We start from the raw sequence: 25,467 nt of genomic DNA, 5'->3' as shown, positions 1-25,467 counted from the left end.
GAATTTCATTGATGACACTGTTTTTCAGATTTGGACTTGATTCTGGTTATGATGTAACAATATTATGTTTTCAGGAATAAATAAAAATAAGTAAATGAAGTACAAAACAAATAAAATAATAATAAAGGAGTACTAATGGGCTTAATGTTGCCTGGAAGACTAATGTGACCCAACTTGGGCACTGTATGACACTATGCTTGGAGCTCTTCAGTAGTGTATAAGTTGCAATGCTACTCTGATGTGAGTAATTTGTAATTTCAACACAAGAAATGCAAATACAAATTATTTTTGATTTACTGGGGATAGAAAGCAATTTTCCCTGTGTGCACAAAACTGTAACTACAGGTGGAAAAATATTAATTCTCACTCTGAAGTAAAAAGAAGGTACAGAAACTGACCCACTTACATGAGATACATCAAGGCCAGCATGAAATAATAAATAAATGTGTGTTAGCACTATACATAAAAAATAGTGATAGTTAAAAGAAAGCTAACTAACATGTACAATGAACTGCACAGTGACATGCTTACATAATAATTTTCATAGACAACTCTATTTATTTACTATCTTTGTAATATTTGTTTTTAAAATTGCCTGGTATTGCTAAATAAATCAACATCAGCACTTGAGTGTTATACTATTCTCAGAATAAGTTTCTCACTGCATGGTATATACTATTACTAATAAAGCGGGGCTTTCTCCACTCCAAATCAGATGGTTGATTAAACAAATGAAACAGATGTGCAGGAATGAACAGACTGTTTCAGGACTAAGAAAGGCTCAACTACTCCACAAATAACATCTACAGCAAGCAGGGGACAAAGCTCCTGGGAGTTAAAAGATGTTTCTTCCATGACATCTATGAGAAAGATGGCATAGGAAAAGGTAACTTGGCTCCAGTAGTTATCCGCCTGATTTGTTTGTAGTTCAGGTCTTGAAAGATGAAGAAGTTTAGAGTAAGGATGAAGATGGCTTGTGATACAATGAACATGGTTTTTGATAATGGATGACATATGTCAAGAGAAATGTTTCAACTGTATACATTTTTAAAATATTTATTGTAACTGTCTCAAATACAATTAAAACATTATCTTCAGACAACTATTAACACTGTCAATATATTTGGAAAGATGCATAATGAACACAGTGCTGCCTTGTAAATTATTTACTCACAACCAGTTACGGTCACATATGATAAATATCTTTTACAAAGGCAACATTACATGGCGTCATGCTTTTAAACAAGAAACGAATAACACTCACGACTTGGAAAACACAAGTACCCACCGTTATAAAACAGGCTCAAAAAACTACAAGTAGAATTATTGTTGAGTAGGTAATACATGCAATCTAATAAGGGTGAAGGAGTAATTACAATAAGAATTTTGTCTGCTATAATCAGAAATTCTCTAACAACTGCAAAGGGTAGATCACACAGAGGTAGTTCTGTCACACGGTACTTTGTTCAATTGAGAGTGATGTGGTGCTCCTGTAGATTGTCATCAACAGTCTAGCAAAGTTTGTAAGGTAATGGTGCAACCTTTGCTTGCTGGGAGAATTTCTAAGTTTCATCATATAATGCTCATTCCTCCTCTCTATCATAGTCACCTTGCATCTTAAAAGATAATTTTTTAATGACCTCAGTAAAAAAGAAAAAAAAGAGCAAGCATCTGTCTTTTGGAAATTAGCATTTTTCTCAAATTCAGCCTATTCATTTGAGGATATTCAAATACACAGTAATTTCTTCATGTTTAAGAACAATATGTCAGATTGAGAGTTAAATTCTATAAAGCAGATGTGGATACACTTTTGATATACATGTCATACAGTTCTACAATAATAATCTAAGACTTTTTCCTCTGTAAGATGTGGACATTCAACTGGAACAGTAACCTTCAATTTGTCTATTTGTGAAGCGCAATATGAGGACGGTTTGGTAAGTCTGATATATTTTAATGATAGAATGGAACATTTTTGTTGTGCCTTCATGGTTAGTAAGCTTTATGACAAGGATTGTATAAGCAATTTCAACAACGTATGATGTACAGTTCATTGTTGACAGCCAACTGAACTGGCCAGTGTGTCAATGCAACTGAAAATGGAGAAAACTTAAATTTCACACTGTTGTTAAAAATTTTCATTTGAAGGGTTGGACTGCAGCACAAATCAAAACAGAAATGGATAAGTTCACGCTGATTCTGCACTATCACTGAAGACCATTTACTTCTGGTTTAATGGTCGGAGAACCACAGATAATGAAGCACGCTCCAATCATCCAATTGAGGCCATCACAAAGAACACCATTGACAAGATCCATGATATGGTAATGCAAGACTGCTGAATAAAAATTTGTAGGACTGTTGAGACTGCAGGCATCTCAACTGAGAGAGTGCGTAATATCCAGCATGGAGAATTGACTACAAAGGTGCTGAGGTGGGTGCCATGATTGCTCACAGTTGACCAAATGCATACCTGGCACAACATTTCAACACAATGTCTGGCAATGTTTAACTGCAATCCGCAAGACTTCTTGTGCCAATCGGAGACTGTTAATAAAACCTGGAATCATTACACACCAGAATCAAAACGGCAGTCAAAATGAATGAACAAAGGCTGGTGAAAGTGCACCAAAGGAAGCAAAGACCATTTTGTCAGCTGGTACAGTGATGACCGATGTTTTTTGGGAATTCCAAGGAATAACCCTCATAGATTACCTGGAAAAAGGCAGAACTATAACTGGACCCTGTTATGCTTCATCATTGGATCATCTGAATCTTGCTTTGGCTGACAAAATACCAAGGTTGGCACACAAAATAAGTGCTCTTTCACCAGGATAATGCACCATCCCACACATCAGTGATAAACAATGGTGAAAGTGCACGAACTGGACTCTGGATTGGTTCCTCATCCATCCTATTTACCAGATTTAGTCCCAAGAGACTTCTTTCTGTTCTCTAATTCTGGCTTGCTTAAAAGAAATTTTTGAGGACACAAGACGGTTGATGAAGAAGAGAAATGAATTAAAAGTTAATGATATTCAAAGTCAGATATAACAAACTGAACTAAACAAAAGCATTCAAAAATATTTATGAGAAAATGTTATACTTTCTAACAGGACTATAAGGTAGACAATAGAGAACAACCAAAGTATGAAGAAAATGTAACACACACTTATGCAGGATACACATCAAATCACATGAGTCAATACATCAGACAGCTCTGTTACGATGAACTGAGAGACCACACTAATGGTGTTTGAATATTTCTTTAAAAATCTGTTTAACACAGTACTAAGGAAATTAGCACTGACATAATAGAGTATGAAACTGAGCGCATTCTGAAAGTACTACCAGAAGAAGTAGGAAGAATTAGGTATATAGAATCAGGAAATAATATTAGAAATGATAAAAGGGAGGGGTGAAGTGGTGAAAGCAAAACTTCCACAGTTATTCTCAGAATGTCTGCATAAAAAGAACAAAGCCAGATAGTCAGAACCACACTAATTTACAAGATGTAAAGAACTATACATTTTCATTAGCAGTACATAAGGTTTTTAGAAAACTACTTACTAAATATCTATAAACAACATTAAACTTTAAGCAGGCAAAAGAATAAGTTGGATTTAGAAGTAGATATAGCACAATGGACCACTCTACAGCTTATCAGTGAAGTTATAGAGAGAAGCAATAAATATCAGCTACCACTTTGTGTGGGTTTACTGACTCTGAGAAAGCATTTGACTCGGTCACAATAAAAATCATGCTGGTGGCACCACAGAGTAGAATATACCTAAATCAGGTGGTTCAAGATTATGTACAACTAGGCCACAGTTTGTGTTCAACTACATCACAAGGGTAAAGGGGACTCCACCAAAACCGTTTTCTGTTGTCTTGGAAGCGGTCTTCAAACCATTAAAATGGGATGAAGAATGCATACTCATTAATTATAGTGAGATGAAAATAATGCACAATCAGTATGCCAGTAAGAGGAATGGTAAAGATTAATGATGAAGTTATAAACAGCTGATGGTTTTGTAAACTCAGGAAACTGGAAACAACAAGTGGACAGACACTTAAAAGAAATGAAGTTCATTTGGTAAACTGCATGCTGTATTCATAAGTAATTTCCCAATGTACCTTTAACAAGAAGTCTACAACCAGTACATACTGTCAGTAATAGCTTATGGAACTGATACTTGATAAGGACAGTCAGGAGTAGAGGATGTGACAGTGGCTATTACAAATTTGAAATGGAGATGGGACTGGTATATAGCAAGACGAAATGATGGGAGATGTAATAAAGAGATTCTGTGTTGGATTCCTTGTGATAGGACCTAGAGGATGACTGAATGAAATATGGATTTGACATAAAGAAACAAACAAGAAAAACTTGGATGCAAGACAGGGAAGATCGTAATGTATGGAAGAGGCCTATATCCAGCAATGGATGATAAATGTCTGATAATGGTTGATGGTGGTGGTGGTGGTAGTGATTTTTAAGCCCACAGTTAACAAACAATGCACACCTTAAACAGGAAGTTTTGATATACCCAGAACTTAAAAGTAAAATCATTCTGGATATGGTCTGTTGAGGACTCTGCAATGTTATTAGGTTTGGTACCTTCAATCAAAATCACTGAGTGTGGCAATGTGAATTTTTGCTACAAACTTGTTTGTGAGTTTTTGGACGTTTGTGGGCTCATCATCTTCAATGGATGCATGATGAAGTTTAAATTCAATGGCCTACTGCTTAACCATCAAAAGTGAAGGGGAAGAAAACATTGTCAAATTTAACCCCTCCTTTATATCAATCTCACCTCAATAGCCCCCCCCCCCCCCCCCAAAAAAAAAAAAAGATGAAACTTAACATATTCAGTCATCTGAAGACGGTAATTTTATTTCTTCTTAAGCCTCGCCATCTAGTCCCGTTTTCTGAGCGTCTTTCTGTGTTCACTCTGGTCCAGTCCTTGTCTCTCTTTTTCAGCACACTCCTTCACACCTTTCAGCCACTATCCCTTGGTCTTCCTCTTGGTTGTTTCCTTCATATCTCCATTTCGGGTATCTTCTTTGGAATCCTGTTGTTCTCCATTCTCTTTAACTGCCCATACCATCTTAGCCAAGATGTTTTAGTCCTGCTCTGCAAGTGTTCCTATTCTCTTTCACTATTTCCCTTACCCTTTCGTTCCTCCTCCTATCTCTCCTCATTACTCCTTTCCTACTTCTGAGGAACTTCATTTCACATGCTTACTCCTTTCTCCATTACCCATATTTCAGATGCAAAAATCAATATTGGGATGTAGTAACTTTTATATACTTTTCTTTATTGTGGGTTGTCTTTGTTTCTAAACAGGCTCCTAATACTTCACAGAAATGCTTCTGCCTGTCTGCCACATTTACTGATCTTTTTCTCATTTCTTCGATTTTCCTCTATCACACTTCTCAAGTACTTGACACTTTCCATCTTCTTCAATTCAGCTAGTTGGTCTATCATACTTTCTAGTTGTAACCAGGGTCTCATATTTCCTTACATTAAATTTCATCCCACACTGCCTCACAGTTTCTTCTCAAACATCCAGCTGTTACAGAAGCTCCTCCTCCCTGTTTCCCCGTATCATCAAGTCATCTGTGAACACCACTGCTTTCATCTTGTCTTCTTCAGCTTTTCAGCCACCTTGAGGTGACAATGCACTGACCTATTTCACACCACTTGTGTGCTGGAACCAATCCGTCATTTCAATTCTCACTTTCACCCAACTCAGACTTCCACAGTACATCTCATCCACTCTACTTGTTGTCTCTTTTTCCACTCCTTTCTTTCTGGTGCTCCCCAGATCTTTTTTCTACATACACACTCAAATGCCTTTTTTATATTGAGCAAGGCCATCATGAAGTCTTTGCCAAATTCATAGTGGGGCTCCTGGAGCTGTTAAACTGCAGATATGTAGTCAACAGTTGACCTTCTAGGTCTGAAGTCACACTGTTCCTCTCTCAATTTGTTCTTGATCCTTTATCAGATTCTGCTCACCAGGATCTTTTCATACACCTTGGCACAGTGTGGTATCAGTGTGACTCTCCTGTAGTTTCTACAATCCTTCCTACTCCCTTTCTTGAATATGGAGGCAATCAGTATCCTCTTACTGCCTTCACTATTTTGACTCTTACTTTGACAATACCTGGTGCCCTTCCGCCTTTCATCTTGTGTGCAGCGTTATTTCCACTTTTTTCCATGTCAGGTCATTACACTCTACAACCCCCTCCCCCCCCCCCCCTGGGAAAGTTTACTTTTTCTACCACCTTATTTAGTCTATTATCCTCACCTCAAAGTTCATCTGGATTTAGTAAATGCTCAAAGTACTACTTCCACATTGTCTTCATTCTCTCTTTGTTATTAACCTCATTCCCATTTCTACCTATCATTGTTCCATCCTCTCTCAAACCACCTCTTACTTTTGACCATTCCCTATAGTACTTCTTATTTCCTCTGCTATTTACCTTCATCATCATTGGCCATTCTTCCAACTAATTTCTTCTCTCCTTAGCCACTGTCTTATTTGCCTCTGTTCTTTTTCTTATACTGCTCTCTTGCTAATTCAGTCCTTTCTCAGAACCACAGTCTACAAGCCTTGTTCTTCCTTCCCACTACCTCCTTCACTCTCTCATTCCACCATGGTGTCTCCTTCCACATACAGCTACTGCAGCTTCTACCACAGCACTTTTAAATTGTCCCCATTCTTTTTCTCCTGTTTTTGGTTCATCCTCCTCCCTTATAATCTCCTGATACTCTTCTTTGACTCAATTTTCCTTCAGTTTCCATACTCTAATTCTCCTTTCCTGGTCCTCTGTCTTCTTCCATTCCTTCATGATAATCATGCTCAGCACCAGTAGTCAGTTTGGATTTTATGTATGTCTTGTAAATCATACTGCATATAAGTCTGAAAATTATAAGTTATTTGAATATTCAAATAAGTTCCTTTTTATAACAAAGATGAAATTCTATACATAACCATATAGGTTAGAAAGCAAGTAAAACATTTTCATTTCATGAAAAAACTCCACAAATAACAATATCTAAGGCCAGAAGTAGAAACTTATTGAATAATACAAATAAGATACTTACAACATCTGAAAAATCATTCTGACCTAAGTCCAGTCTCTGTAAGAATCTTAAACGAACAATTGATTTTGGAAGGGTATTCAGATTGTTTTCTCTCAATTCTAATATCCTCAGTCTCATTAAGCGCCCAAAATTGGCTGGCAGATACTCAAGATATGTATCATTCAGGTACAATTCTTCTAGTGCAATAAGCTGTGTGAAGCCTTCTGGTAACTTTTCTAGAGGATTGACACTAACATCAACATACTTGAGATGTTTGCATCCCTTTATGTTATCTGGAATATCTCCAAGAGCTGAAAAAGAGAGACAATAAATCAGTTATTAATTTCTGTAGTTTGAGGACACTGATCTGTTTTACAACTTCTACGAAACTTAAACAGTAATGAACTGGTTGTCCAGTGTCACATACGAACGTAATATTACGGGAAGTTTTATAGGGAAAATCTTCATTTAGTGATAACTGTATGTTGCAGCCAACAACAAATGTGAGAAAGAAACAAAAGAGTCACTTCAGTTAAATACTAATATGCCAAGATTCCTTAATCACAAATGTGATGAAAAGCATTTATAGTCGTAAGCAGCTTACAAACCAAACAGACAATATAGACCATATTTTTAAGGTTCTGTACCTCAACTGGTACAAACACAACCCTTATAGGATCACTTTGTTGTCTGTCCGTCCATCCGTCAGTCAATTTTATAGTTAAGAGACCTTTTTCTCACAAATGTGTATGGAGGTCTCAAGTTGAAATTTATGTTGGATATAAGGTCTACAGTTCCTTGGTGGTGTAAAAAAAATTATGCTTCTAAGTCAATGCAATCAAAAGATATGGCCATGTATGTCACATATTTTGAAACTCTCAAAATCATTCATCAAAACCTATAGATGAGCTATCTACTGGGTTGGTGTATGAGTTCGTAGCATCATTCTGTAAGTTTAATAAACACAACAGATACACATAACAGAGACTCCAGTCATCAATAATACATTCTCCTTCACTATTTACAACAGTCTGCCAATGTTGGGGTAATTTTTCAATTCCGCGACTGTAGGAATCATGTGATTTTGAGGCAAAGAACTCATCGACCCACGTTCAGAGCACATTTTCATTTGGAAAGGAAGTTCCTTGAAGGTTGTTTGATAAGAATGAAAAAGTTGAAATATCTGAGGGTGCAAGAACAGGTGAATAACGTGGGTGTGGAATGACTTCCCAATCAGACTCCTGTGTAGTGGTTTTTGTCAGTGCAGCAGAATGCAGCTGGGTCTTATTGTGGAGTAGCATCACTTCATGTTGTCTTCCTGGTCACTGTTCTTCGACTGTGTCTGCAAGACGTCTCAGTTGTTGAGAATAAATGTCAGCAGTGATTGTTACACCTTGGGCAAGCAATTCATAGCACACCACACCGTCGCTGTTCCATCAGATGAATAACATTATCTTTTGTGGATGCACGAGGGTCTTTTTATGGGAAGTTGTCATTTTGTTTGGGTTCAACCATTCCTTTCTTTTCCTTATGTTAGCATAAAGACATCATTTCTCATCACCAGTAATGATACAGGATGGGAATGGTCACGTTCACAAGCCAATCGACAACAATCAAGCAGAGATGCTGATTTTTGTGATTTTGGCTTAGAGTGCATGGTATCCATATGCCAAACTTTTGGACCTTACCCAATGTGTGTAACTGTTGCACAGCAGTGGTAAGATCACAGTTACTTACATCTGCCAGTTCTCGAGAACACTGACATGGATCATTGTGGACTAATCCATTTAAACAATATTCATCAAACCTGAAGGTCTTCCTGCAAGTGGAGAGTCACTAATGTCAAAACGATTCTTCTTAAAACAAGAAAACTATTTTATTGTCATGCTCTGTCCAATGGCATTCTCCCCCATACAAGATGTAAATGTTTCTGGCTGTCTCCACTGCTGTCGCCCCTCTACTGAACTCGAGCAGAAGAATATGTCAGAAATGTATTGATTTCTCCACTTGGCACTCCATTTTCTAGTGTCCACAGCTCTGCTCACTATCTCCATATGACAATATGTAAACTCAAATAGCAACAGTTAAATACAAATACAAAATAACAATTGAAACTTCCTGGCAGATTAAAACTGTGTGCCAGACTGAGACTCGAACTTGGGACCTTTGCCTTTCGCGGGCAAGTGCTCTAACATCTGAGCTACCCAAGCAAGACTCACGCCCCATCCTCACAGCTTCACTTCTGCCAGTACCTCGACTCCTACCTTCCAAACTTTACATAAGCTCTCCTGCAACTCTTGTAGAACTAGCACTCCTGAAAGAAAAGATCCTGCGGAGACACGGCTTAGCCAAACTTGGGGGATGTTTCCAGAATGAGATTTTCACTCTGCAGTGGAGTGTGCGCTGATATGAAACTTCCTGCCAGATTCAAACTGTGAGATGTGAGGATGGGGCGTGAGTCATACTTGGGTAGCTCACATGTTAGACCACTTGCCTGCAAAAGGCAAAGATCCCGAGCTCGAGTCTCGGTCCGGCACACAGTTTTAATCTGCCAGGAAGTTTCATATCAGCGCACACTCCACTGCACAGTGAAAATCTCATTCTGAAAATAACAATTGATAAATAAACCCACAGCAACTGGAGTACCACAATGCAAAAGAAAAATGCTATGAACCTATGCACGAATCAAATATATACATGTCAAACCTGATTATCTAGTGGTGAAGTGTGTGCCTGGAAACTGAGAGGTTGAGGGACCAAATCTCGGTTGGATGACAGATTTTCTGTCTTCATTTTAACCTACCCTTTGCCTCATTATGATGTGAGTAGTTGCCAGAAACAACATGTGGTTCAGATTCCACTTCAAACAATAGGTCCCATTTCCCCATTTAGGTAACTGGGGTCGGTTAAGGACACACAAGTCATTGAGTTGGTGTCCAATAGAAGGATCTGCAACAGGCCACTGAGCCACAGAAAATTACTATTAATTGTCTATATACATAATTTGCGGGTTCAAGAATGCTTCGCAATTCCTAAAGATGCATAGGAATTGGGTGTATGTCCTTGCATCCTGATCTCCTGATACCCCCCCCCCCCCTCAGTCCATCACCTCCACCTCACATTCTCTCTCTCCACCCTCTCCTCCCCCTACTCTCTCGACTCCTCTTTCCTCCTCTCTCTGGTCATCTCCTCCTGCCCCCTCTGTATGTCCATTTCCAACGCCCCCCCCTCCCCCCCCCCCCCCCCCGGGTCTCTGTACATCTCTGCTTCCCTCCTCTTGCCGACCTTAAGCCTTGTTTATTGTAATAGTCAATGAAAATTTGATTTGGCACAGAAGTTGCTTAAAATAAATGGGTAAATCAGTTGGGATGATTCGTATGTGGGGTGCAAGAGATCTGCTCTGGATCTCCGAGGATAGCAGCTTCAAATAACAGTATTCCACACAGTTTTAACCTACAAATGGGTTGTTGTTGTTGTTGTTGTGGTCTTCAGTCCTGAGACTGGTTTGATGCAGCTCTCCATGCTACTCTATCCTGTGCAAGCTCCTTCATCTCCCAGTACCTACTGCAACCTACATCCTTCTGAATCTGCTTAGTGTATTCATTTCTTGGTCTCCCTCTATGATTTTTACCCTCCACGCTGCCCTCCAATGCTAAATTTGTGATCCATTGATGCCTCAGGACATGTCCTACCAACCGATCCCTTCTTCTAGTCAAGTTGTGCCACAAACTTCTCTTCTCCCCAATCCTATTCAATACCTCCTCATTAGTTATGTGATCTACCCAACTAATCTTCAACATTCTTCTGTAGCACCACATTTCAAAAGCTTCTATTCTCTTCTTGTCCAAACTATTTATTGTCCATGTTTCACTTCCATACATGGCTACACTCCATACAAATACTTTCAGGAACGACTTCCTGACACTTAAATCAATACTCGATGTTAACAAATTTCTCTTCTACTGAAACGCTTTCCTTGCCATTGCCAGTCTACATTTTAAATCCTCTCTACTTCGACCATCATCAGTTATTTTGCTCCCCAAATAGCAAAACTCCTTTACTACTTTAAGTGTCTCATTTCCTAATCTAATTCCCTCAGCATCACCCGACTTTATTCGACTACATTCCATTATCCTCGTTTTGCTTTTGTTGATGTTCATCTTATATCCTCCTTTCAAGACACTATCCATTCTGTTCAACTGCTCTTCCAAGTCCTTTGCTGTCTCTGACAGAATTACAATGTCATCGGCGAACCTCAAAGTTTTTATTTCTTCTCCATGGATTTTAATACCTAATCCAAATTTTTCTTGTTTCCTTTACTGCTTGCTCAATATACAGATTGAATAACATCAGGGAGAGGCTACAACCCTGTCTCACTCCCTTCCCAACCACTGCTTCCCTTTCATGCCCCTCGACTCTTATAACTGCCATCTGCTTTCTGTACAAATTGTAAATAGCCTTTCGCTCTCTGTATTTTACTCCTGGCACCTTTAGAATTTGAAAGAGAGTATTCCACTCAACATTGTCAAAAGCTTTCTCTAAGTCTACAAATGCTAGAAACGTAGGTTTGCCTTTCCTTAATCTAGCTTCTAAGATAAGTCGTAAGGTCAGTATTGCCTCACGTGTTCCAATATTACTACGGAATCCAAACTGATCTTCCTCGAGGTCGGCTTCTACCAGTTTTTCCATTCGTCTGTAAAGAATTTGCGTTAGTATTTTGCAGCTGTGACTTATTAAACTGATAGTTCGGTAATTTTCACATCTGTCAACACCTGCTTTCTTTGGGATTGGAATTATTATATTCTTCATGAAGTCTGAGGGTATTTCGCCTGTCTCATACATCTTGCTCACCAGATGGTAGAGCCTTGTCAGGACTGGCTCTCCCAAGGCCGTCAGTAGTTCTAATGGAATGTTGTCTACTCCCGGGGTCTTGTTTCGATTCAGGTCTTTCAGTGCTCTGTCAAAACTCTTCATGCAGTATCGTATCTTCCATTTCATCTTCATCTACATCCTCTTCTATTTCCATAATATTGTCCTCAAGTACATCGCCGTTGTATAGACCCTCTATATACTCCTTCCATCTTTCTGCTTTCCCTACTTTGCTTAGAACTGGGTTTCCATCTGAGCTCTTGATATTCATACAAGTGGCTCTCTTTTCTCCAAAGGTCTCTTTAATTTTCCTGTAGGCAGTATCTATCTTACCTCTAATGAGATAAGCCTCTACATCCTTACATTTGTCCTCTAGCCATGCCTGCTTAGTCATTTTGCACTTCCTGTCGATCTCATTTTTGAGACGTTTGTATTCCTTTTTGCTTGCTTCATTTACTGCATTTTTATATTTTCTCCTTTCATCAATTAAATTCAGTATCTCTTCTGTTACCCAAGGATTTCTACAAGCCCTCGTCTTTTTGCCTACTTGATCCTCTGCTGCCTTCACTAAAATGGGTAGGATTACAAATTTTCACATGATGCAGATTCTGTAGTAGTATTCTAATCATAAGGCAATAAGTCATACATACAACTTTCATGTTTTCTGTTGAAACCATAGCAATGAAGAAAACAAAACAGCACACAGCTGTTAATACAATTTTTGTTTAAAATTGTATGCAGTGTGTTTCAGAAGTGATTGTCAATATTCAGAGATATGACAGGAATGATCATTTGAAACAAAAAAGTCAAGTAAACATGGGCTCTAACACGTGTACCTTAAGAGCTATGACCAATACTTGATCTTCAATACTGTGAAACAAATCTCTTCTACTGCAAGGTCTTTGCTTTCCATATTTTGGGAAGTGGTAGTATAGACCAAAACAACATATGCTCTAAAATGCATACCTTAAAAGTTATGAGCCCCTGTTGATTAGAAAAGTTGCTTGAGAGAGAGAGAGAGAGAGAGAGAGAGAGAGAGAGAGAGAGAGAGAGAGAGAGAGAGAGGAGGGGGGGGGGGGGAATTGTGTGTGTCTATTGTTGACAAAGGCCACTGGCCGAAAGCTTTAATTGTGAGTCTCTTTGTTGTGCCTATCTGCAACTCAGCATCTCCACTAAATGGCGAGTAGCAACTTTCCTTCTCATAATACTGCATAAGGATGAAGAATATATAAGGTGAGTCAGGAGGAAAGGTACACGCTTTGAAATGCGATAGTATTAGTGATTCTGAACAAAAAACTTCAAATGGACATATGCCCTATACTTCAAATGGACATGTACCCTATTGTGAATGGTTTCAAAAATGGCTCTGAGCACTATGGGACTCAACTGCTGAGGTCATTAGTCCCCTAGAACTTAGAACTAGTTAAACCTAACTAACCTAAGGACATCACAAACATCCATGCCCGAGGCAGGATTCGAACCTGCGACCGTAGCGGCCTTGCGGTTCCAGACTTCAGCGCCTTTAACCGCACGGCCACTTCGGCCGGTGCGAATGGTTTCCGAGATAGATTATGTTTAATATCACTTCTGTATGTTTTTCTTTAGTAACTCAAAAACCACACACTCCAACGTAAACGTGTCTCAGTACACAATTAAACTAAATTAAATTTGCTCCAAAAAATGTCCTGTTTATTTTTTGTCTAGACTACCAGTTTGTGTGGAGAGATCGCGAGAATATTGAAAATCTCATGCGAAGCGCTTGCGCTGTAGCTTAGGTACTTTTGGTTGGTCGTTTTCTGACTTGATACAGCACAAAATGTTTGTCTCAACTGCCTCTATATTACCGTGGTACATTGTAATCAATGACAATGAATAATACAGAAAATAAATAGAAATGTACATAAAATGTGATCTATTTTGGAAAACATTTAGAATAGGGCATATATCCACATCAAGTTTTATGTTCAGAATCACTAATGCTAACACCCGTCAAAACATGTACCTTTCCTCCTGACTCGCACTGTATGTGGAGAAACAATTCGACTAATGGTTTAAATGTCCTGCTGTCATAGAAACAGAACTGCACATTATCACAGTACAGCATTTTCTTTCCATTTAAAACTCTGAAGTAAATCAGTCAAGAACTTTTTGAGATTTTTGGCAACAATATTAAATATCGACTTGTGTTTGTACATTTTAAATATATATTTGTATGCTATATATTATAACAAATTGTAGCCTATATCCATCCAAACATTTATTAGAGTATTGTGCAAGAATCTGAAGTAAATCAGTCACGTACTTCTCGAGAATTTTGGTAACAACATTAAACGCTAACTTTTCTTCAAACACAAATATACATTAAGTTTGTACAGAACCTAAGAGAGTGAGTCCTATTTGCAATTGCCCACTTTTTTCTATTACTAAGCGATATTAAATACTATACTTACCATTTCTACTGATGTCCAGGTACTGAAGGTTAATTAGGGAAGCTATTGCAGGTGGTAATCCTTGTACTTCATTGTCACTGAGGGATAACACTTTCAACCCATGGCAATGAAACAATGGTCTCGGAAGGTCACAAATCTGTAAGGAGACAATGAGAAATATGATGACAAACAGTCTCAGAAATTTTTAAGGTAGAGTAATCAATGGCCAGCAAATATAAGGCAAAATTCACAAGCTGATAGCCTATACAACATATTTCCGGAAAAAGTTCAGCGAAATACTATCATTCTTGAACAATTTCCCAATCCCTCTGAAAGAAATATATACCTGTCAAGGCTCTCCATCAATATCACAGACTTGGATAGCAGTATGGGACTGGAACAGAACTGCACCATAAAATTTTCAGCAGTGCATACAGTTCAGTTCCCACCAGCAACAACAACATTGCATGGTAATTCCCCTCCTCCTGTCTCAAAATATCTCTTCTCTGTCAGCAATAAAACTGCAGTCATGCACAAATGACCTATCACAATTTAATAAATAAAACCTCAAACTACCCGCTTTCTTTAATTCTATAATTTACAGAGTAAAAGCAATAACTCCCGAAACAGTTGTCACTGATTCACTGATCGGCTTTAGGAAGAACCCTTCTCTGAAGCCTTCTTCAGAGCTATAACACACACACACACACACACACACACACACACTCTGCACTGCACTGCACTGCACTGCACTGCACTACACTACACTACACTATTGTGCTGGGGCTGCAGCTCAAGCCATGTGGAAAGCAACTAGAGCTACACGTAAAAGTGAAAAGCAACAAAATATCATTGTTTCAAGACCAAGCATTGTGTTTGTGGTGGATATCATAACACCAACAACACGTAAACTGTCGTGGCAAATATCTTCAAAACCAAAATGGGCTATTCAGATATGGCAATACCGAAAGCAGAGGAATGGAACTGTTAAGATTCATTCATGACAATGTACAGTTATACACTGTGTCCATACTTTTCAGATTAGTCAAAATTTCCTGTGGGAACAGTTCAAATCCACTTACCTCTTCCTACTCCATAACATTAATCTTGCACACAATGATCACCACCTTTAAGTCCTGAAAAGTGGAATTCTTGGCTGTCTGAAACCATAGGCAGCAGAGTTCCATGCAACAAGTTTAAAAAAGTTTATCCTATGGTGTCAACACTGCATCAAGGGTAACAGTGACTAAGAAGAAAAATGAGCAAACATTATGAGTATGGACTTCACATGACCTTTTTTTTCAGCCAATTAGCCCTTACTATTGAGATGTATCCTATATGTCCTAAAGAGACTTACTACCAACCAACGGCACAATATGACAGGTTCAAGACCCACTAAGATTATTGGAACAGGACAGCATGGCTGAGCTGGAGAGGTTACAAAAATTAGGTCGTATTTCATGATCAGTGTTATTTTATTGTGTTTCTGTAGGATTTAAAGGCAATCTGCTGATTTGGCAAGTAAGAATCACTTTAGGAAATTCGTATCTTTGATGGGAAACTTTTTGGGCTTAGTGGATATTGTGTTAGGTAGTTAATAGGCAGCATCAGAGGTGACATGTAAAAAATTATTCTGTATGACTTCCACATTCTTCAAATTGGTGTCTGCAATATCAGACATGTGTTGTCATAACAAGAAATTTAGTAATAATTCTCAGTATATTACTAATATTAAGTGCATTAACTTTATTTGAGGCATTTTTAATGAAAGTTCAGAGTCATTACTGAGGTTTAGGAATTTAACACTGGTAGAACTCTTCCATATGTAACAACTCCAATGCCCTTGATTTATTCGTTTAATAGTAAAGATAATTGCTTGTGTTTTACTGATACATACTGTGGTTTTGTTCCAGATGTTGTTGCAAGTTACAGGCAATGTATTTGAGGTTCAAGCTGCCTCTGTAAGTACTTGTGTCATCTCCAACCTCTTCGTTGTTGTGATCTGTCACCAGTATAGATGGTATACAGAGTTGGGACTGTAAATGAACCTTAAGGTATGTCAGCTTCATTTGTCTTGGCTAAGTATTTGATTTTTGAATGGGTACTTAAAACTACCCATTTCAAAGAAATGAAGAGAGAATTTTGAATAAATGCGGTAGGCAATAGTACTGAAGCAATTTGAAAATTAGTCAACTGTGACAAATTTAATCAAATGTTTTCTTTTCCCCTTCAATATCCAAGAATAAAGCACAAGTGTTTTTTTTAATTTTTTTATTTTAATTATTTTTTATTTAAGAGGCTGTGATAACGTATTACATGAATCTCATTGCTGGATGAATAGAGCTGTGCTTTTCACAGGATCAATTCTTGCAGAAATTTTAGAATAATTATTTGAATATTTTACCAAAATAGTTTAACAGAGAAACAAGTCTACAATTGTGTGGAAATAGCTGCTCCTTTCCTGGTTTCAGTGACATTAAAAATCAAGCTAGTTTACAAGATTTAGAGAAGTAAAGTTGAAGAAGATATGAAGTGTAGATGTTGGTGAGAAAAAAAAACACTGTTTAGAGGTAGATGCTTCAGTTTTAATGGGTTGTTATTGTCAGTTCCTGGGGCCTTATTGTTACCCAAGGCTTTGACATGCCTACAGTGTCTGGCTTAAATTGCAGAAATGATACAATATATGAACAATAAAAGCTCTTGAAACTTTTCTGATGGTAGTGTCCTCATGATTGTCACTTTCTGCATTGTTATTGAGTGGAGGGATGGAGATGAATTGGAGCAAAAGGAAATCAGCAACAGCTTCAGGTCTATCATGCAAGTTATAAACTGCCCCTTTTCATCTATGAAGATCTTTTGTATTCTTGCTGCTTCCTAGCTTTTCTGATTTGCCAAAATATCCCAGGATGTTGTTCCTCTTCAAAAAGTTGTAAGTCTCATGACTGTTGAAGGTGATTTCTAATGTGTCTGCATAATTTATTCATTCTTTGTTGGTCCACTGTATCTGGGGAGTTTTGCCAGCACTGCCTCGTCTTTTTTCAGCTGGAATGTTGGTTCATTGTTGAGGTGACTACAACACTGCTCTGCATCATGATAATGGTAAAGGTTTGAATTGCTTGATCAATGTTTGCCTTTGTAGTTAATTCAGAGGCTGATTGTGTCTTGTTTGAAACACAGGTGTTTAATCTCTCTCAGTTGGTGTAGTAGAGCTTTACTGTTCTGCCAACATTGTGGTGAGAAGGGGGTAAGGTAGTGATTTGGTATTGGAACATTTTGTACTGGTCTCCATATTGCTGTCCCCATCTATTGTGTCTAAGTCATTTGTATTAACTGATAAAGAGACAGAAAAAATTTTCTTGTATGATTAATAATTTCCTTTGGGTTTTAGGCACACTCTCTTATCTGAAAATGTATATTTTGGGCATTACACTATTCATCCTTTCTTGTGTTGTGTATAGTCAGTTTGGGTAATGTGGCCCATAGTGGCTATGGTAGTTGGGTTGGGATGTTTCGGGTAAGAGACCAAACAGCGAGCTCACTGGCCTCATCGGATCAGGGAAGGACGGGGAAGGAAGTTAGCTGTGCCCTTTCAAAGGAACCATCCTGGCATTACCTGGAGCGATTTAGGGAAAACAGGGAAAACCTAAATCAGGATAGTCGGATGGGGATTGAACCGTCATCCTCCCAAATGTGAGTCCAGTGTGCTAACCACTGCGCCACCTCGCTTGGTCAGTGGCTATGGTAGTCCTATGGGCTAGGAGGAGGACAAATTTATATAATTTTGGCTCTGTTGCAGGAATTAAATCAACAGTCTGCCTTGGTCTATGTAATGTTTGGGCCTACGCAACATGAAAAGGTGGGTGTGGGGACACCCAAATCACCTAATAACATCTAGCATACGTCTATTACTAATTGCATGCATCACCAAGTAGCCAACGTATGCGCTGCGATAACTTGCAGTAGATTGTGTCTGTGTGAGTGGTTTGCCAACAGTCATACTAATTCTGTCATTACTTCTCTCTATTCATAATTTATTCTTGAGACATTATTTCCAAAATTGACTAAATTCCCTCATTTCTCCTTAGACTTGCCCTGCAAATTGTACTTACCCTATTAGAATCCAAATACAGCTCCTCCAATGTCCTTTCAAATGCAAACACCTGTGCTGGAACATCATTTAGTACATAGTGCTGGAAATCCAACCGTCTAACTTCTTCCTCTTGCTGCCTACAGCAGTTGAACCAGCTGGGCATTGTTCACTGTAGAGCGAAAAGGTATATACATACATATTTGCACACTACAAAGCATTAATATAAAAGGGTGATGGATAGGGCTCAAAGGTAGATCAAAAGAGAAATAGGAAGGAGGATAAGTAGACAATTTAAACACACAATTTAAATAGACAGCCACCACACTGGAAAGCGATACGAGTGCTGTTGTTCTCTATATACATAAATGATTTGGCAGACAGGATGGGCAGCAATCTGCATGTGTTTGCTGATGATGCTGTGGTGTGCTGTAAAGTGTCGAAGTTGAGTGACTGTATGAAGAAACAAGGCAACTTAGACAAAATTTCTAGTTGGTGTGATGAATGGCAGCTAGCTCTTCATGTGGAAAAATGTAAGTTAATGCAAATGAGTAGGAAGAACTAACCTGTAATCTTTGGATACAGTATTACTAGTGTCCTGCTCGCCACAGTCAAGTTGTTTAAATATCCGGGCATAACGTTGCAAAGCAATATGAAATGAAATGAGTATGTGAAAACTGTGGTAGGGAAGGCAAACGATCGACTTCAGGTTATTGGGAGAATTTGAGGAAAGAGTGGTTCACCTGTAAAGGGAACCGCATATAGGATGCTGGTGCAACCTATTCTTGAGTCTGCTTGAGTGTTTGGGATTTGTACCACGTCGAATTGAAGGAAGACATCAAAGCAATTGAGAGGCAAGCTGCTAGATTTGTTACTGGTAAGTTCGAACAACATGTAAAGGTTACAAGATGCTTTAGGAACTCAAACAGGAATCCCCGGAGATAAGACGATGTTCTTTTCGAGAAACACTATTGAGAGAATTTAGAGAACTGGCATTTGAAGCTGATTGCGATAAGGTTCTACTAACGCCAACATACATTGCACATAAGGGCCACGAAGATAAGATACGATAAACTAGGGCCATTACAGAGGCACATAAACAGTCGTTCCCCCCTTACTATTTGCAAGTGGAATAGGAAAGGAAATAACTAGAAGTGGTACAGGGTACCCTCTGTCAAGCACCGTATGGTGGCTTGCAGAGTATCGATGTAGATGTAAATGGAAATGTAGAAGCTGTTCTAACATGAGACATGTTTCTCTCTGTGAAGAATACCAGAAATGGTTTCTACTGGGGTTGATTCACACTTAGAAACGAAATGGTGCATCACACACAACATGCGCATTATCACAATTTGCAACCACACTGCTCGCCAACCACATTTTTAAGCTGTATCCGGCTTGGAAATCACAGTCTGTTCATGAAAACGGATGTGCCTAAAACTGCTACATTAGCTCTATCAAAACACACAGTTCCTTCCTTCTCCATTTGCTAGCCATGTTATTCGGGCTATAGAATACGTAAATAAAAACTTCAATGTTCATGAACATGATACAAGGCAAAATGGAAAGTTCCACCACTAGCCAGTAGCGAGATCAGTTTTTAAAACTTCCATTAAAAATGTACAACAGTCCTCTACATAATATAAAAATTATTTCACCATTCTCACTCTTTAATGAAACCTTAAGGTCATTTTTACTGGATCATTGCTTCTATTCATTAGCAGAAAATTTAGGACATGAAGATACAAGATATTAAACATGAAAGTGTAAAATACCTTACAGCAAGTAGTGCAAGCATGTGTACATGCTTGTGGGCTGTTGTGACCCGGGGAGCTAGAATCACACTGTGACCAGGAGGCCGGTCACGGATTGTCGGTGAGTGGTCTAATTTACACACAGAGGCATCAGTGACACAAAAGTGTCTCCAGAACATTTATTTATCATATTCAGTTTAAGTTATTCTGTCTCTTCACTGCGGTGGCAGGTGGCAGGGCGTAAGTGAACACCGTGAAGAGGTGCTGATGCCACATCAGCAAGACATGACATCACCCTACAGGCCAGTGAGCCATGGCCATGTGCTGCACTGGCGGCAGCGGGGGGACAGGAAGGCATCACCTACCAAGATATTCTGCAACCCAATGTACACAGACAATAGACGTTTTACCCAGAATCTCACTTTAACATTCACGGGAGAAGTCATCTCAATGACTTGATGAGGACACATACTTATTCAAGCTTTTTGTGTTTGTTTTTCCCTTAGATGTGTGACAAATACCCATTGACCCACTCAATACTGTGGCAATTTTCCCCGTCCATTGTGTGGCCTGTTCCTGTAGTTCCAAAGCTTTAGTAGTGGCTTGGTTTACTTTCTGAAATCTTCTTACAAATTTCCTAAGCAATTTGCAGTTTAGTCTTAATTTAGGAATTATCATATCAAAGGGGGATAGCATTTTCCTACTGTACACCACTCTGAAAGGTGGCAGACTTGCACCAGTATGTACTGTAGAGTTATATGCACAAACTATGTACTGTAGAGATGTATCTCAGTCAGTATGATGGCTATTAACATAATAAATCAACATTTTATAGAGTTGGTATTGTAAAATTCCATTCTCCTATTAGTTTGTGGATGGAATGAGCTTGTCCATAATTTCTGGATAAGAAGTACATGATAATTGCTTCATCTAGTCTGATAAAAAATTCATACCCCCATCTGTAACATATGAGGCAACATATGAGGCACCCCTAATTTTAGTATCCAGCTGGACTACTTATTAATCTGCTAATCAGGAACTGCTACCATTGCCAAGACCCTTGAAGGATAATCTATAATTGTCAGTACATATTTATTTCTAGCATGTATCCTATTAAAAAGTCCTAACATATCAAGCCCAATCATTTGAAAGGGCTTAAACTCCTCTGGTAGTCTTTGCAAAGGGATTTTCTGATGACTAAGATCAGCTCTTTGTGCATAAGGTACACAGTCCTTCATGTATTGCTCAACATCACATTTTCTTGTTCGCCACCAGAACTTTTCTGCTACTTTTCAGTCTACTGTTCGGCATCCGCCATGACCTGACAATACATGGCCATGCACTTGTTGCAACACTTCATCGTTCCGCAGATGCATCACAGACTGTGGTTGAGACCTAAATGCCTGACAGTCTTCATCAGCTGCTTGTTCTCTCTGCCACTCTATTACACTTTTTCAGCACCGCAACTTTCCTACTCAGTGTACCTACATTTGTGTTTTCCACATGGTTTACAGATCACCTCAATCAAATTAACTGAATTTGAGTGCCCAAGTCATTAACCTGGTTGATGGATCTTTCAGTCACAACAACCACTTTAATGATGTGTGGTCCATGAAAACCTTACACTTTCGTCCATATATATAACAGTGTAAAGGGTATGCTTTTCCATATAACACTGAACATGTCCTTTTCCATAGTGGAGTCGTTACACTCTGCACAGACTACTGGATGTTCCTACTCATCCATATTCTGGCTCGAAATACAACCAACTGTCCCATTGCTGATGTCACAGGAGAGGAGAAATTTCTTCTCAAAGCAAGAAAGACCAGTACTAGATAAGATACAAATGCTGCCTTCAGTGCTTCATACATTCTGCTGACCACTGGAATTTCATGCCATTCCTCAACTGATTTGAAAGTTCTGTAATCTGTGCAAAATTATTTACAAATTTTTGTGATAATAACTGCATAAACCTAGGAATAACTTAAGTTTTTTTGTGGTTTGTGGCAATGTGAAGTTCTGGGACACCTCTGTTAGACGAGGACCGGTTTGAACAGTTTTTGTGCTGATCACATGAGCAAGGTAGTTTGTCCGTGTTTATGCAAAATGGCACTTGTCTTTGATAAGCGTTAGATATGCAGATCACAGTCTACACCTTCAAATGCATTTCACATGCTATGGTGTATGCTTCAAGAATATGATGATGCTGTCCAAGTATACCCAACAAGTTTTCAGCTTTAAACCACATAAGACTCCATCTAATAACCTCTGGAATGTGGCTGACACATTTGTCAGCCCAAACAGTGTACCTTTATACTGGTAATATCCCCATGGGACTGCAAAATCAGTCTTTGATCTATTTTCTGGGACTACTTCTAGCTAGTGATATCCAATTCTTAGATCAATTGTTGCAGAGTACTGGCAATGTCCTAGATTGTCTAACATTGCTGTAATATTGGGGATGGGATACAGATCTGTCACCATTTTTGCATTCAGGCAGTGGTAACTAAACAGAATATGTACTTCCTGCTATCATCTGTTGACTTTTTTTCGGCGTGATGACAACATCTGTGCCCCATGGATTACTACTGTATGTTTTTATACCTACTGGCAATTGCTGCTCTATAAACTCCTCCATTAAGGTTCAAGATACTTTGCTATGCCGCAAGGTAAACAGGCACATCATTACTTGCAGCGACACAGGGTAACCGGTGTTGCTAGTAAAGGGACATTTGTGTTAAATAAATCTGTAAACATAGTAGCAAAGCTTCCACTGCCTGCCGAGCACTGCCTCACAAGTGACCCACCTTTTCATGTAACGTTGCTGCACTGATTGATTGCTTGCTGTCCTGGTCATCACATGACCTACCTATATCTTCTTCATTTAACAACTTTAAAAATGGCTCTGAGCACTATGGGACTTAAACAACTTTAAAAGTGGCAATCATTATGTCCTTTGGCAAACAACCATATCCATGCCGGAGTTATCGAAGCTTACAGGAACCATAAATTCACTATTAATATTACTTACATGTACTGTGCTTCTGCAAATAGAACTATGCATTTTGTTTAATTCTTCATTTTTCCTCAATGGCTCTACCACACACACATTGCTCCATATGGTAAATCAACAACAATAGAAACTCACATTAACTTCCCTGTACCTACTGGTATTTTATAATGGGAACCGATCGTTAGCGTACGTATTTGCAGTTTAGCATGATGTCTGTCAAGAACATCCAGCCCAAGAATTGCCAAATACCCTTCACTCACACCTTGTAACACTCATATGCTCAAGAACATCCCTAGTTCCGATACTGAAACTGAGCAATGTCATACACAACGACTGTATATTATTATCACGCACTCTGAGAAATTTGTGACGTGGGGGCCCCAGTCTCTTCCTGTCCATAAGGTCCAGATTGATGGACAACTGACGAGCACTCCTGTGTCTACCAGAAATTTATGTTCCTTGCCTCTCGCAAAGCCTGACAAGCAGCATTCCATCCGTGCATCTATTTGTGCAGAATACCTTTCAATGGTTGTGAAATATTCCCATTTGCATTTAATGGCTACTTCTGTTTGACATTGTTTTTGCTGTCTACACTTCCCAGAATCCTTTGTTGTGTGTCCACTTGGATACACTTACTGCATTCAGGTTGCTGACACTGCTTCTGAATGTGATCTTCACATCCACATTCACAACACATTACTTCTGTAGGAAAAAACACAGTGATCCACATGTGGTCTGTAGCAACGAATATCTCCTCTAATTGTGTCATGAAGAGCCACAGCCTACTCTCTGAGCTTTTCCATCCTTATCCCATGTAACATCTCAGTGGGGATACCACACAGAAAAACATAGAGAGGCCTGTTCTCAGCTTCCCATGGCAAGACTCTAACCACTTCTGTGTTTTGCATCAGCTGGTATGTCTGCACACTGATCCCCTGGATCCTATCTGGAAAGGTTTTCATTGATTCCTTATGTTTCTGTGTTGATGTAGTCAATTTTTTCCAGAAAAACCTAGTGCTTTTCTGCTTCTGCTAATGTTGTCGTAAACCATCAGCTAACTGCTAGAATGTTGCTGCCTTATCAAGAACCTCATGGTACAGCAACATGTCTCTGCTTCACCCACCAATCATAAATTGGCCACACGGAGAGTAATATCATCTGATCAACCACTCATTGTGACAGTAGTTTTAACATTGTCAATGAATGCAGTTATGTCCTCTGCTGACTTGCCATAAATAAGCATTATTAATGAAGCTGCTGAGGGATCCTCAGACCCCCAACTGCAATTGTTGAACCACAGCTTGTAGCAATTCTACCTATCTATGTACCTCCTCTTTTTACTGCTGTTGCAGGGAATTCAATCCTGACAATGCCTGTGCTTATTCCATTAGAGGTAACACACTCACCCGTAGTAGCAGAATGTGTGTCCGGCATTTTGCGTAATTTAGCACTGCCATTTACAACAACAACAACAACAATAATAAGAGAAATAGAGAAGCAGCATGTTCAGCACATAAACAGTAATTACACACTATCCCCTTCAGTGCATCATCACCCAACAAGACTCACAACAATCCTGTGCCAATTGGTCAACAAGTACTACAAATGAATGGTACAGCCTTGGTACATGGCAATTCATGAGCTGACAGGTTACAAAACTTACAGTGAACTGGTGTTAAGTAAGTTTCCCTAACATTCCCTCTCAACAATGACAATTCCACAGGCTCTAATGGTTTAAGAGATGCCGCCTTAAGAGAGCTATTGATACCTATGCAATTTGACATGACACAAACAGATACATTTATTCACCACATCACATTTTGCTGGTGCAGCTTGATGACGGTCGATGCTGTAAATATAGGTTTACTTCTCCCAAAGTGCTGAGGTGAAAGCCACTTCTGACACCAATGTTGTGACCAGGGGAGCTGAGTTCACCTTGTAAGCAGGAGGCTGGGTACTGAGTGTGGGCGAGTGTTCCAGTTTATGCCAGGAGACCTCAGTGACACAGTAGTATCTGCGGATCATTTATTTATCCTGTTGAGTTCATAGCACAGTGTCTTCATGGTGGCAGCTGCAGGCCTGGTATAAGTGCACACTGAGGAGAAGTACTGATGTCTCATCAGCAAGGTGCGATACCTTGCAGATGCCTTGTAAGCGAGATGCGGTGTTGCCTTGCAGGGCAGTGAACAGTGGTTGTATGCTGTGCCGGTGGCAGCAGA

At 39.1% G+C, this 25,467-nt stretch overlaps 1 protein-coding gene across 5 annotated transcripts in view; it reads right to left on the bottom strand.

Moving 5' to 3' along the window:
• The window catches only part of LOC126248280 (protein lap1), a 160,183-nt gene that overhangs the window by 92,459 nt on the left and 42,257 nt on the right, over nucleotides 1–25,467 (bottom strand). For all 5 annotated transcript variants that reach the window (XM_049949126.1, XM_049949124.1, XM_049949130.1 and 2 more), the window contains 3 exons: nucleotides 18,504–18,653; nucleotides 14,416–14,551; nucleotides 7,118–7,407 (listed from right to left, as the gene is read on the bottom strand). In XM_049949126.1, the coding sequence (XP_049805083.1) occupies nucleotides 7,118–7,407; nucleotides 14,416–14,551; nucleotides 18,504–18,647 (570 nt within the window). In that variant the 5' untranslated portion in view covers nucleotides 18,648–18,653. The remainder of the gene's footprint in view (nucleotides 1–7,117; nucleotides 7,408–14,415; nucleotides 14,552–18,503; nucleotides 18,654–25,467) is intronic.

The sequence above is a fragment of the Schistocerca nitens genome, chromosome 3 (assembly GCF_023898315.1).
Source record: "Schistocerca nitens isolate TAMUIC-IGC-003100 chromosome 3, iqSchNite1.1, whole genome shotgun sequence".
In the NCBI taxonomy this organism is placed as follows: Eukaryota; Metazoa; Arthropoda; class Insecta; order Orthoptera; family Acrididae; genus Schistocerca; species Schistocerca nitens.
Note: the sequence above shows the minus strand (reverse complement) of the source record. Positions and strands in the feature narration are given on the sequence as shown.